At 38.4% G+C, this 14,943-nt stretch overlaps 1 protein-coding gene across 1 annotated transcript; it reads left to right on the top strand.

The window, feature by feature from the left end:
* Positions 1 to 1,427: 1,427 nt before the first annotated feature.
* On the top strand, positions 1,428 to 9,222 carry LOC139726130 (alpha-L-fucosidase-like). Its single transcript, XM_071637208.1, has 8 exons — positions 1,428 to 2,010; positions 3,579 to 3,685; positions 4,422 to 4,552; positions 5,601 to 5,734; positions 6,050 to 6,147; positions 7,120 to 7,252; positions 7,793 to 7,963; positions 8,149 to 9,222. Exons 1-8 carry the CDS (start codon positions 1,610 to 1,612, stop codon positions 8,402 to 8,404), a joined length of 1,431 nt encoding a protein of 476 aa, XP_071493309.1. The 5' UTR covers positions 1,428 to 1,609; the 3' UTR covers positions 8,405 to 9,222.
* Positions 9,223 to 14,943: the final 5,721 nt, after the last annotated feature.

Genomic DNA, 14,943 nt, shown 5'->3' with positions numbered 1-14,943 from the left:
GAATCTTGTAGATTATTATGCACTATATAAATGCAAGTTACCATTAGTCTGATTAAGTGAGTGCATCATTGCCTAAATGTGCATTTAGCAAGTACTATGCACAAATTGTAAACAACAATCTGTCAAATGATATGTAGAACAAATAAAAATCTTTGTATATACATGTATTAACCTTAATGATGCATCTCACCTGATCTTGTGCATCTCTTGTCAACATTTTCTCCCCAAATCAAGCAAAAATAAGACACACAAAAAACAAACAAACAAAAAACAAACAAACAAAAAACAAACAAGACAACAACCACAACACACAACTGCCCAGAATCACTCAACAGAATATGATGATGGAACCTACAGAAAGTACCAGTAATTGGTGTTGTGATTAATTTTCTTTTTAGGCCCTGAAATTCTATGCTCCCAACTGAGCTGTGGTGCTCAATATCCAAAACAAAACAGAACAAAACAGAACAAAAAACAAAACAAAACAAAAAATGCAAAAAACACATCTTCACAACTTTTTGCCAGAAATCAGCTCACTAAACTAACAAACCAACCAAAAAGAGGTACACAGTACACAAATCGCCTGGAGATTTCCTTTCTGTAGCAATTGTGCTACTAGAATTATGCTAAAAACAGCAAATTATGTCCAGCATAATGCTAAATGCTGAAACGTCTAAAATGCCAGAAAGCATACCCGTAATTATGCCAACTCTGGCAACAATAGGAATGCTCCCACCTTTAAACCACCTTCGTGAATTTGGGCCATTCTGGCCCCACCCCCCCCCCCCCCCCAAAAAAAAAAAAAAAAAAAATATATATATATATATATATATGATTACTACAGTATGTATATATACATTGTATTACATGTATATATAATTCTTGGTCGGTCATGTCCCATGCACAGAGACGCGACTCCGCTAATTTCCAGTTTTGTAACACGTATCCAGCTCCCCCGTACCTTCATTAGGGTCTGACGATTTAAACCACGTACTAGTAACTTGCGTAAAAGGGTACAGTAACTACAGTACTTCAAAAGTCAGGTGACAGAATCATATTCTTTGAATCTAGACCCAAACCAATATTTTGTGTGTGTTTGTGAGCATTTATTCTTTACCCACAAACTAAAGACTGAAATAAAGAGAATATGCCTTGTCTCATAGATGAAGTTACAAAAATACTAGCAAATCTCTTTTGCATAATTTTGTCACACACTAGTAAAACGTCCTTGATCCATAGAGTCTACATGTAGTATTAAAGACAACTTTAATATTAGTACATTGTATCTGATTTGGCAGACTGTGTACAAGTATCACGTGATACAACGCCCCCTTCTATGTGTTGATGGGATCGAGTGTGCACATTTTTGCATAACAGTGTCCTCGTAAACAATGCATGTGATTCAGATGATTGCATGTATACGTACGCGAAAAAAGGGTAACTCTCCATTCATGACCAGTGAACGAAGGGTAAATGTTGTAAAGGGGTCGAAGTTAAGTGGGATGCTAATCAGACTGTTCCACCATTTAGTAGCCGTTTATTTCATTGAAGGAAACTGAAGCCTACAGAGAGAGATCAGAGACATTTTTTTCGGCGGGTAATTGAGTGAATGTACGTACTGTACGTAGCTACAATGAAGTGCGAAAAGAGATACCGATACTCTGCGTTTTTCGCTCCTGTAGCATTTGTTGTGTTGCTTGTTGTCAGTACGTGTAACGTTAGTGCACAGTATCAACCGAACTGGGATTCCATAGACAGCCGTCCGTTGCCAGCATGGTACGATCAGTCGAAGTTCGGAATATTCATTCACTGGGGCGTATTTAGCGTGCCGAGTTTCAGTTCTGAATGGTTCTGGTATAACTGGAAAGTCGGGAAGAACAAAGACATTATCCAGTTTATGGAAGACAACTACAGACCAGGTTTCACCTACCCTGACTTCGCGCCGAGTTTTCACGCAGAATTCTTTGACCCGAACGAGTGGGCGAGTGTGCTGAAAGCATCGGGGGCAAAGTAAGATATTTTGGTATTTTTCTATCACACAGTGGTAAAGTAATATCCAGGATCGATACCCGAACTTGTAGATCTAGATCAGATATGCAAGTTTGTTTTGAAAGGCTTTTTGATAGGTTATTGGCGGCACGTACGGTGACGTACCCAAGTCCAAGGAACTCTTTCCAAATTAAACAGATGAATTTTAACTGAATTAAAAGAAATGTAGAAATCTAACGTTAGAATCTAACTGTTTAAGTAGTGAGACTACTAGTAACACTATAAGTAACAGAGAGACGAAACGTCTAAATTAATTTTCCTTCATCAAATGACAGGGCTGAACACGTCTACAACTTTGACAATTTTAACAATTTTACAAGGCTGCATTGTGAAAGGTACCGATATGTCTAAAATGCTCCACAGTGTGTAATTTTACTATTTTAGCTGCTGGATCTTTTTTAAGAAGCTCGATCAGTTGTATGTGACCAATTCTTTTCACTTGTGGAATTCTATTTCCCATTGTGTGCAGAGGTTTGGTGGGTCAGTGAAGCGGAAAATGTGTGTCGACGATGTCATTTTGTGTGCAGTTGAGTTGTCTGTTTTTGCTTTGTGTAGGTTTGGGCTGGGGGATATTGTATATTTTCATGGTCTCATGGGGCAGTTTTATTGCCACACTCTCTTAAATATTTAGGTAATCACTGTAACTTACTGCCAGGTAGGTTATTGGGCCTATGGCCAGTGGTGAAGTACTGGTAGGTGCCTACAATGGTAGTTTTTGGTCATGCAGTTATAATTAAGTTGTCTCTACTGGTGTCAGCTGACATTGTCTTGTGGTATACCGGTACATCATCATCAGAAGATGTACATTTGTACATTGGCAATGATGCATAAATTGTCTTAGATTATAGTTTTAGTGGAATATGGGGATTATATGCTCCTCTTCCGTATATTTCTCTGGTAATAATAAGATTAAGATATACAAGCATTTGTACATGTGCATCTTTCAGCGTTGATCAAATGATTCCTTCGAATTTGCAAGGAACAAAAGAAAACACATGCACACAAAAATGAAATATTGCCTCCTTCAGTAACAGGGTACATACTTTATCACATGATATAAAACAGTAAATGGGTGCAAATGTACAGTGGACTCCTGTTATAACAAAGTCCTCGGGACCAGCAGTTTTCTTTCGTTTTATCAAAATTTTGTTATAATTGAACAAATAAACAATAAAAATACATAGAGTGGTTAATGTTCCAGCTTGAAGTTAAACTTTGTTGTAACTGGAATGTCATTATAATTGTGTCTGTTATAATGGGAGTGCACTGTACATACAAGTACACTGATGAATGGGTAAAACTGTAAAACTTAAGTTAAAGAGATGAGAAAATGAAAGATGGATAAAGGAGCTGGAAGAGGGGAAAAATAGAGCTTGTAAAAAAGGTTATAAAGGATATGAATATCATAAGTGCAAATACAAGACAGGCTTGGGCTGTGACTCTCATTCACCTAATTTGTTTTGCATGTTTGTTTGCATCATAGTCCCTGATGTCATGCCACATTGTCAATCTGCTTCCCCTTTTAATAGATATGTTGTCCTCACCAGCAAGCACCACGAAGGCTTCACAAATTGGCCCTCCAATTATTCGTGGAACTGGAACTCTATGGATGTGGGACCTCAAAGAGATCTTGTCGGTGAGATCAGCAAGTTCCATGAAATCAAATCTGGTAGACCAGACAAAAAAGCCATTTACTGTACAATGTAATTTTGTAACTAGCTGTCATAATGATATTTCAGTTTAGAAGTAATAAGAGTAGTACTTAGTGAATCATGATAACAATGATGGTAGTGATGGTGACATAATGATCACAATGATAATAATGATGACACTAATAATGAAAATGCCAAATCATAATGAAGATATTGTTTCTGATGATTGTGATACTAAAAGTAGAAACAGTGATATCTGCAGTAGATATAGAAGTTGTAGCACATGGAAGTATATAGTAATGTCAAAATCCAGACTGATGTTTATCAGTACTAAACCCATCAAGAGATATGTTTGTTGTTTAGGATATACCTCAAAATTGACTATCTGCTTTTTTAGACATACCTTGGTCTTATCTTTGGATGTTCATCCTCCCACTAGTTTTCCTCTTACTCATTCTCTCCCTTCTTCCTCCAATGTGGCTACTGCCTCTTGAAAGAATGCGCTGAAAGGGCTTTCTTTGAGGGTGCCTTTGCCATATTGGAATAAATCATGCCACACACAGAAAGAATAACACTGCACATAATATTGTAGTTACTTCTTTGTTGTTGTTTTTTTAATGATATGGGAATGTAAAGGCTTTGTTGTATTGAAATTTGATTTTTGTCACTCACAAAGAATAAAAAGGTTTCAGTAACCAATGAATCCTCTCTTTTGTACAGGTGACCTGGCAGCAGCAGTTAGAAGCAACAAGGGCATGCACTTTGGACTCTACCACTCGCTGTTTGAGTGGTTCAACCCTCTTTACATCAAGGACAAGTCAAACAAGTTTGCCAGCCAAGAGTACTGTGAGGTAATGTAAAATGAACAGCAGTGGAGGTCCCCTACCAGCTGTTGATTTAGTATGGCTCTCACATTAATGCAACCCTCTCAGATATGAACCCAAACTTCTGAAGAGCATATATATAGAGCCAACAATTTGCCCATCTCCAGTACAAAATACAAGAGTTTTTACAATATTTGCAGCTGCCACAAGGTTAAGTGACTGAAAATGCCAACAAATATTTTGAGTGCTAGGTTACTAGCAGACAGATTGCTCTTTATAGTGATATTAACTGATAAATATTAAAACCATGGTAATTTGCAAGGTATCTTGTATATTCTTAACTGTGTATTTCAAGATTACCTACTTAATATGCCCTTATGCTCCAAGTAGAAAATGTTCTTATTCTTTGGAAAAAAAAAAAATAGGGGAAGGAAGAAGTGTCAATGTTCTGTAAAGAGTTAATGCTCGTAAAGCAGTATGTATATTCTGCACGTTGAGGTTATTTGTACAACCTGGCCACACTCATCTACAAGGTACCTGGTATATTTCTGAAGCAAGTGCAGGAGATTTACTAGCCAAGCAACACTGGCATTTAACTCACATACGTATTGTGACCTCTTTTAGTCAAAAGAATTTGCACGCTTTTTGAAGAAGTGCTACGAAGTACAATTATGCAAAATCTTACTCGAGCTTGTACTGAAAGGGTGCACGTTGCCAGGCAAGCAATCTGATCATTCAGGTATAACTAGACACAGTTGGTCTTACTCAATACTGCCATAAATCATTACTTTGATGTGAAATAAGTATGAATTAAAATGAATTGTATTGTCGATTGTCCAGGAACTGCTGCAGTTCAGTGGACAAGACCACATACTATTAATGACAAGGTCCATGGTTCAAGTCTATCGCTGCAGTGGTTGCCCTTAGGCAAGGCACTTTGTGTCATTTCCAGTCCTTTACAGGGGACCATAAGCCACCAGCCATATGATTGCTGGCATAGAAGCATTCCCTGCTTCCTTAGCAGCCGCATAAAAACAAATCATCATGCAGATTTAGGTTATATTTTCCATTATAGAAAGTGCTGTGGCCTGAACTGATGGAAATCATAAATGAGTACCAGCCAGACGTCCTGTGGTCGGATGGGGACTGGGAGGCCCCTGACACTTACTGGAACAGCACCGAGTTCCTGGCCTGGCTCTACAACAGCAGGTATGTCTAAAACCTATTTACAATGCCATTGTGGACATTGACTTAAACCTCCCATTCAAAATGTCTCCTTGCCTAAACCTTTCATGAACTGTCATCAATGTCATATTTTCTCTAAATAAATGAATAAAACTTTCATAATTCTGCTTGAATAGCAGTACCCTTTTCTATTTATTGGGACTATTTCAAGTGTGGCAAGAAATGAGAATGAAAAAGAATACAAAGTAGAAAGTCGCATTCTTTTCGGCTCTTTTGTGATATGTGTGAGGTTGACCCATTACAGATGACCATCTTACTCTGTCTGCCATGTTTGTCCAGTCCAGTCAAGGATAAGGTGGTCACCAATGACCGCTGGGGCGCAGGAATTTCCTGCCATCATGGCGGATTCTACACTTGTGGGGACCGATTCAGTCCAGGTATGTACACATTGTATAACATATTCCCTATTCATCCATCTCTCCGTCTCTCACTATCTCTCCCTCTCAATCACTCTATCTAGCCGTCTGTATGTGTGTCAAGCAGTCATATTTCTCTCTCTCTCTCTCTCTCTCTCTCTTTCATTATATGAAGAGTTTAAATGCAAGAACTGACAATTTATATCCATTTTTATCAACTCTAGATGTTTGAGATTAAATCTGATGAAAAACGAAGGAAATAGTTAAAGGTATATATGTGAATTTTTGTTTTATCATCAAAAAATATTTGTTGTTATGGAATGAGTGCATTGTCTTTGGAAAGATTTAATTTTTCTCTTCTTTTTATGATGACCTTAGAAAACATTGAAAATTGCATTTATCTATGTAGTATTCGAGCGCTTCATATGTACACATACCGAGGTAATATGTATGTTAAGTATCATGTATATTCGAAAAGTGTATGAAAGTATATACTGTATAATGAGGAATGTTCACGTGCATTTTAATTTTGCGAATTTTGCGAGTGCCAAGATTCGCAAAATTAAAATGCACGCATAAGGTCTTGTCTTCACTCTATGCATTGAACACCAGTGGGTTTTTGCAAAAATTTCATGCCATGATAAAGGCCGTAGAGTCCAATTTGCGATAATTTCATGCCGCAAATATATCATGTTTTACAAAAGTATGCAATATCTATCCATTTATCTCTCACTCTTTTCATCTATCCCTTTTGCATGGTTGCTCTTGAAAGTCTAGTCATGATCCATGGTCTTTGATTTCACTGCCTTTAGTTTCAAAGCAACTATTTAATTAAGATATATTCAATTGGATTTGAGACAGTGTCTCAAGTTGGATGCATCGTGAAGTGATGATATTGCAGGAAACTTTTGGAAACATTGCTGTGTTGTAATCCACACCTTCATGTTTGTTTGTGTGGTCATTTGTTTGTTAGTGTGTTTCTGTATTATGCAGGAACTCTGCAGAAGCACAAGTGGGAAAATGCCATGACCATTGACAGTAAGTCGTGGGGCTTCAGGCGGGAGGCTGTCCTCGCTGATTACCTAGACATGGATGAACTCGTCAAACTTCTTGTCACCACTGTGAGGTCAGTCTAGTCTTGGATCAAGTCTTCAGTGGTCACAATTGTCTTTACTTAGTGTTTGTTTTTGTGAGATTGTTGCTCATTTAAAATTCCTAGAAAGAACTCTCGCAGATATATGCAAATCAGGACCTTGTACAGTGCACTCCCATTATAATAAATACAGGTATAACAAAATTCTGGTTACAATGAAGTAAAAATTCAGACCCCAACATTATTCGCTCTATGTGTTTTTATTGTTTATTTGTTTACGTATAATAGAATTTTGATATATCAAAAGAAAACTGCTGCTCCTGAGGACTTTGTTATGACGGGGGTCGACTGTAGCAACAGCTTATGAATCTTAAATTGAAACCTTATTTCTGCAATGTGTCTAATGTCTTCTACCAAATCTTTAGCATTCATTGTTTGTCATCGGAGGTGCTTGGCTATCAAAAAAAAAAAAAGATATTATAAAAGAAAACTGCTGGTCCCAAGGACTTCACTTTTGAATTGGAGTCACCTGTAGTCCAGTTGTGAGTGATCTTTCTCTTTTTCTCCCCACAGCTGTAATGGCAACCTGTTGATGAACATCGGACCCACAGCTGACGGTCGCATTGTTCCCATCTTTGAAGAGCGCCTCCGCTCCATAGGGGCGTGGCTGAAGGTCAACGGGGAGGCCATCTTTGAGACCAGGCCGTGGCGTAAACAGAACGACACTGTGACACCAGATGTCTGGTGAGTGGTGTACAACCTGTAGTGTTTGTTCATTCATTTGTTCATCTACCAGATAGTTCAACTCGACACTCACCAGTTCTTTTGCATAATGACTCATTTGTTTCTGCCCATCATTCATTCTTTGTATTGACAGCAAAGCAAATCAAAGGTTAACTTTACTTCCATGCTTCCTATGTTGAATACAGGTACACCAATAAGACCACAGGTGGGGTCACCACTGTCTATGCCACCTTCCTGGACTGGCCAGCCAGCAACCAAGTGGTCTTGTCTGACCCCATCTCCAGCACCCAGACCACGGTCAACCTGCTGGGCTACTCTGCCCCCCTCAAGTGGACAGGAACTGCAGGTCAGGCTGGACTGACCGTCATTCTACCCAGCCTCACTCCGGTCACTATACCCTGTCAGTGGGCGTGGTCACTCAAGCTGCAGAATGTCCAATAGAGGGGGATGAGGGATGGATGTCCTGTGTAATGTGGGTGATGGGGTGGGTTAGTTGGGGTGGATGTTCAGTCCATACCACTTTAGCCTCCTCAGTATGATTCAAGAGGTCTGAATTGCTCAAGGATATTCTGATTTTGTGAAATTTATATCTTCGAAGGTACATCTACCATCAAAAATGGAGTGCATGAGTTAAGATAAGATAGAATTTACTCCAAATATTGATTTGAATGCAAGAATTTACTCCAAATATTTATATGAGTTCAGTGAATGCAGATATAAACCTGTTTGGTTTCAAAATTCATGGACTGTAACCTAGGTTCCCCATAATCGGGAGCTTCCAAAATAAGAAAAACGAGATTATTCAATTGGACGTACATGTAGATATTTTCATTGTGCTATGAATCTCTTGGACAAAATGGATTGCTGCTATCTAATTCAGATGAACATATAATATATATGTGTGTGTGTGTTTGTATTTGTTTGTGAGAGAATGCATGTCTAGCCAATCCATTTCTGTCACTGAGTGAACTGTCCTGCATTGCATTCCGTTCCAACTCAAATTCTGTTGCAGAGCTGCATCAATACAGTACTTGTCACAAGATTTTTCATGATAGCAATGTCAAGGAACATTCTGTTCAGTTATCAAAATGGCATGTCTCATACAAGAATACAGGCTTCATTTTGCATCATTGACCAGAAAAGATACAGTCTTTCTCCCCTTGACTTTTTTTGTTTTGTTTTGTTTTGTTTGTGTGACTAACTTACTGTCAATATCACAGTAAGTTTGACATGTTGTGTTGTAACAGTGGTGGGAGAACTCGTGGTCACTCAATTAAGCTTGGGAAATGGTATGCCAGATTGGATATGATGAAGTACAATGTAGGTCCTACTTTTTGCCAACAATATGGTAGATATGTGGAATTCCCATCCGCATGCTCTGTGAATGCTCTGAAGAATAACCTCGAAGAGCATTAGAAGAATTGTGTCTATAACTATGAGTAAGTACTATACAGGGCCGGCGCAGCGTTTTCAAAAGTGTGGGGGCCCACTTCCAGGTTTCAGGAGCTAACAAGAAAAAAAAAAAAAAGAGTGTCGGCTCATCTCTTCTCCCCGTCCACTTCCGGTTTTCTTCAGCTGACAAGCAAAAAAAAAAAAAGGTCTTCAGAAAAAGCATAACCTTACTGCCGCCATACTTCACGATCTCTATCTACTTCTATTTTTGTGCCACTTACGTATTTCCGGGTTACAAAAAGTGTGGGGGCCCAAAGTGATGACACCTTATGTATTCCTTTGTATGGTGCAGAAAAAGTGTGGGGGCCCGGGCCCCCACGGCCCCCATGGCTGCGCCGGCCCTGCTATACTACATTAGGTCCTTTGTCTCCAACAGTTTCCACCCCTCCCTGCCATGTGTATGTCCCATAGATTTTTAGAATATCACCTAAAAAAAAATTAAAGATATATGTGTGAATGAGATTAGCCCAGGCTATATATTGGAAGGATCAAGTGCAGCGGAGGATACACTGCTGGGGGGTGTTTCATCAACGTTTGTCAGCGCTGACAACTGTCAGTGCTGACCAATTTCAGCAAAATCCTTGGTTTTGATTGGCTGAGATGCTCTGGTCACTGACTGTTACTATGGTGATTCAAGTTGTCAGCACTGACAAACGTTGATGAAACACCCCCCTGATCAATGAAGAAGCTCTGATTTACACCATCGTTCTGGAAAAGTAAGTGTAATGTAATGTAAAGTAAGTGATTCTGTGTTATTAGAAAGTGTAGGAAAGCAGTAGTGAACCAAGGAAACTAATTGTCCTTTTCATTAGGAGCTTGCACCGAATTGCAAAAATAGTGATACCTGTAAGATACCAGCTCTCACATTCGTTATCATGAAAAAAAAAAAGTATTTGCATAATTCCTTTTCCAGATTTTTTTTTTTCCAATGTGCTGCTTTCCAACCAAGTAAATGGCGATGTCGATCTTGGCTTTGATATGATTAAATCTTACCTGTACTTGATGATGTTGCGATGTTCATCACTGAAATAATTTTGACATGCAGGAATGCACCAGAGATTTTTATTAAAATGTTGCACTTTAATACAATCCCTCCTTTCAACATGCCTTTTCATTGTGTGTGTGTGTGTTTGTGTGTGTGTGTGTGTGTGTGTGTGTGTGTGTGTGTGTGTGTGTCTGTGTCTGTGTGTGTGTGTACTGGTTAATTACATTGTGAACTCTTCATGATGCTGTACTTCAAAACTTTTAAACTTTTGATAACATATTGTTTATCACTGGTAACCCTATAAAGCCCAAGCTATTTTGACCCCTTCCAGGCAAGGGGGGGGGGGGGGGGGGTATTGTGCCCCCTATACTGTATAACTTCTTTATTATATGATGTTTCACAATCATATTTGACATATATATATATATATATATATATTCACAACAGTAGGTCAATATAAACTCCGTTGGAGACGTAAATTTGACGGAGATGCATCCACCAAGATGCATCCACCAAGCAAATCTTCAAAGAGCCTCCTCTCGTAGCATACAAGAAGGACCGGAGTCTATGGGATCTGTTGGTCCACACGGGGTTGAAGGTCCAGGCACAGTCTGAAGCAGATTTGGAATGCGGTACCCAACCCTGTGGAAGGAGACGGTGCAACACATGTAGCCATGTGGATAGGGCAGCACACATCAAAGGTCCTAAATACACCTGGGTTGTTCGCGATCGGTTCACCTGTACCGTTGAGAATGTGGTCTACGCGATCACTGTACAGCCTGCCACAAGATCTACATAGGTAAGACGAAACGGAGACTAGCAGACCGCGCAACCGAACACCTCTGATCAGTAAGGCTCAATACACCGGGACTTCCAGTGGCCCAGCACTTCAACCGGCCCGGGCACACCATTAACCACCTGAAGATCGGTGTAATGACGACCTGTCATGATGGCCCAGACGAAGTCCGCAAACTACGAGAAGAGCAACTAATCTATCGCCTCAGCTGCCTTCACCCCAATGGACTGAATGTTCTTTCTCCGTTAAGGAATAATCTTTCTTTTTTATCATTTCCTTCTCCCTCCCTCTCTCTCTCTCTCTCTCTCTCTCTCATCTGCAATTTTCTACCTCCTTGCTTTGTGACGTGCTTTCTCTTTGTTCTTTGTGACGTCCTATTTTGTACACTTCTTGTATTTTCCTTACCTTCCTAGTTTTCTTTGTGACGTCCTACCTGTGCGCTATTTGTCTATGTGCACCCTTGTGCGCTATTTGTGTATGTGCGCATCTTGTTATGGACGCGCTACCATCACAGTGACGACGCATCTTTTATTTTGATCTGCTTCAAAATAAAGTGTCAAATGTATTGACTTGACAAAGCCCTATGGGCGAAAATTCGTCAAATTTACGTCTCCAACGGAGTTTATATTGACCTACTGTTGTGAATCTATACTTTCTTAGGACTCCGAGCAGAAACTATTTATTGCTGTTATTTATATATATATATATATATATATATATATATATATATATATAGATATAGATATATATTTTCTTCTTTTTTTTAGGTAGATGATAGAGCCAGAGGGGGGCCTCCCAGGCCCACCCTCCCCCCCCCCCTTCGGATCTCCGCCGTCAACTTGCGCGATCATGACACAAATTGACACACACATTGCCTGTGTCGTAATCTACAAAAAAGAATTCAGTTCATTTCTCACAAAATTATCAGACTATTCCCATAAATCACTAAATAAAGCTCTAAACAGGCTCATTATTTGTGAAAATATTCTTCCTCGTGGCCTTAGCAAAAGTACGTAAAAGACAAGTGCTTTCGAAAAAGTTTCTGTAGTATTTTATTGTTTTTCATAATTTCTTATGTATTTCCTTGTTTTTTCGCTGAAATTTGTCCGCGACATTGTTGCAAGCATGTATGTTAATTGACTTTAATCAATAAAATGAAAAAAATAATCATGGTTTTTTTTCACTGTATGCATAAGTTGCATTGAAATTGTACATGAATTCACGTTTTTGAGCATTTTTTGGTCCGACATGCATGTACATAATTATGCGGAACTTCGGAACCTCTAGCCTGAGGGTTGCAGATTTGGTGTCAAAAGATGCGGGAGACTTGAAAGAAAAACAGTCGGGGAACATGGCTTTTTGCGATGGTGACACACCTCACGGAGTGTCAAGGGGGGGGGGGGGGGGGCTCTTATGAAATATGCAAGACCATACAATTCAAAGTTTATTGGCTGAAAATTGGTTTTGAAATGGCAGAGATATCCAAAACAAAGTGATCCTAATACATGTAAAAGGCGGGACCCACTTTTACTAGGATTGCTTTGTTTTACTTTTTTGTTGTTGAATATCTCGGCCATTTCAAAACCGATTTTCATCAAATAACTTTGAATTCTCCTTAGAATTGTAAGCTCTTTAATATTCCATAAGTGGTTTCTAATCATCTCTCAAAGTTAAAAGGTGAATTCCCGTCTCAACCAAAACTATACCATTTCTTTAAACCATACTTACACATACAAATTCTGCAATGTTAATCACTGAAATATAGTAATTTTGAAAAGCAGGAATGCACTAGAGATACATGTATTTTTATTAAAATTTTGTACTTCTTGGTAGCCCTTCACTCAACAAGCCTTTTAATAGTGTGTATGTGTGGTGAGTGTGTGTGTGTGTGTGTATGTGTGTGTGTGTGTGTGTGTGTGTGTGTGTACCAGGTAATTATGTCATGAACTCTTCATGATGCTGTACTTTTTTTATGTTTTCATGTTTCAAGACTTGAAATGCAAGGAATGTCCTGCTGGACAATGAATACACTGAAATTGATATCATTTGTATAAAAGAGACTGCTCAACTAGTGGCTGCATTGTGCTTGTGAAAGTTCCCCAGTATTAACGCTAGGACACAGATTGAGGAGTGTATTTAAAATAATAATAACAATAATAATTGTGGAGGCACAGAAACATTTTAAACACACACTAAAACATAAAAAACATGTTTACCAGAATAACATAAGTTCCATTTGTTTGCAATTTAATAATTTTCATATCTTCTCTTCAATGGCAACATGTTACTTTGATATTCAATCAGTACCTTTATATGGTGATCAAAAGAAAAAAAAAGAAATTATGTATCTACATTGTATATCACAGTTCCATGTATTTGTATAACAGTTTGATATATTTCTTTTATACACTGCAGAATAAAATGTGTGATAAATGACATGATGAAGAATATTATCAACGCTTTACAAATGACATGTAAAAAAAAAAGTAACAACAAATGATAAATCTCTTCAAAGAAATTTGATAAAAATGTACAGACGACTCATTCTGTGTATCTTTAACATAGCGGGGATAAACAGAATGATTCGTTCATATCAAATTGTTGATCAAAATGACCATTCGCAAGAGCTTTGCACACATAGACTATCCATTTTGTGTTAGCAGTAGGTTTTTACATATACACATATTCCACAAATTGTATCCTGTAAAACATTGAGAAATTCCAATCCATTCCTGCCCACAAGTCCTGCCTGCCTGGGCAGAACCACACACACAGCACTTGGCAAAAAAAGAAAAAGAACAAAAAATGTATGTAACAGACAAACACATTTATGGCATATTATTTACATGTCACATATTCAATACTGCTCTTTGAAAAACAGGATACACCAACCATAACGTTACAAAGTGAGAGAACGTTACACACCAATCTTACTCATGCAAGAGATATACACTGTGTGTTCTGAATCACTGTGAGTGCTGTCTATTCATAACACCAGTACGCACTCTGCTCCATGCATTTGGGGGTTGCACATGGTACATCAGAAATTCAGACATCCTGCCATACATCGGTACGATTTTGTAATTACACAAACAATTGGACATGTTCTCAGAGTTTCAGAGGCACGTACAGCTGAACAACACCAACACACAGGATACACAAAACGTGGATCATACACTATCAAAAAATGAAAAGCTTCTGTCGTAAATGGCAAATTACGCAAAGAAAATGAAGAAATTGAAAAAATAAACAACTACACAATATTCAGCAGGATTACTCTACATTTGCATCACACAGCCTACAGAGCAAACAAGAAGCATACATGCATCCACTTCAGATCACAGAAATACAAGAGAGAAAATCCAAATAACTTGCATACGATTTATATCAGAAATTTGACAACAACAGCCATTTAAGCATTGAGACTGTCACTGTTTGTAAAAAAAAAAATAGTAAAAAAAAAGGTCGGCTCAAGGACTTCAGGCAACTTACAAAAAATATGACCCAAATCGGTAGCTTTATATCTGCATATTAAGAACCCCGGTGATTTCTAAGAAAATTATGAAGACTTCTAGTATTAGCTATTTTTTCTTGTGATTTCATTATTGAAACTAACTTGCAGTATGAGGATAATATTTGCCATTGTAACCATCTTGGACCATAGGTCTATGTGTAGTAGTTATTCCCCAGGTCATATTAGATTAATACAGACATAGACCACTACCAAAACACTCTGTTTTGTAAAAT

This window comes from Diadema antillarum, unplaced genomic scaffold (assembly GCF_040938485.1).
Source record: "Diadema antillarum isolate AM-2024a unplaced genomic scaffold, OU_Dant_1.0 seq00000079_RagTag, whole genome shotgun sequence".
NCBI classification, from domain to species: Eukaryota; Metazoa; Echinodermata; class Echinoidea; order Diadematoida; family Diadematidae; genus Diadema; species Diadema antillarum.
This window is presented reverse-complemented; position numbering and strand designations above follow the sequence as displayed.

Coding starts and splice junctions, on each gene's coding strand:
- LOC139726130 (XM_071637208.1), top strand. CDS start 1,610: ATGTACGTACTGTACGTAGCTACAATGAAGTGCGAAAAGAGATACCGA. Junction 5,735..6,049: donor GCCTGGCTCTACAACAGCAG/GTATGTCTAAAA, acceptor ATGTTTGTCCAG/TCCAGTCAAGGATAAGGTGG. Junction 6,148..7,119: donor TGGGGACCGATTCAGTCCAG/GTATGTACACAT, acceptor TGTATTATGCAG/GAACTCTGCAGAAGCACAAG.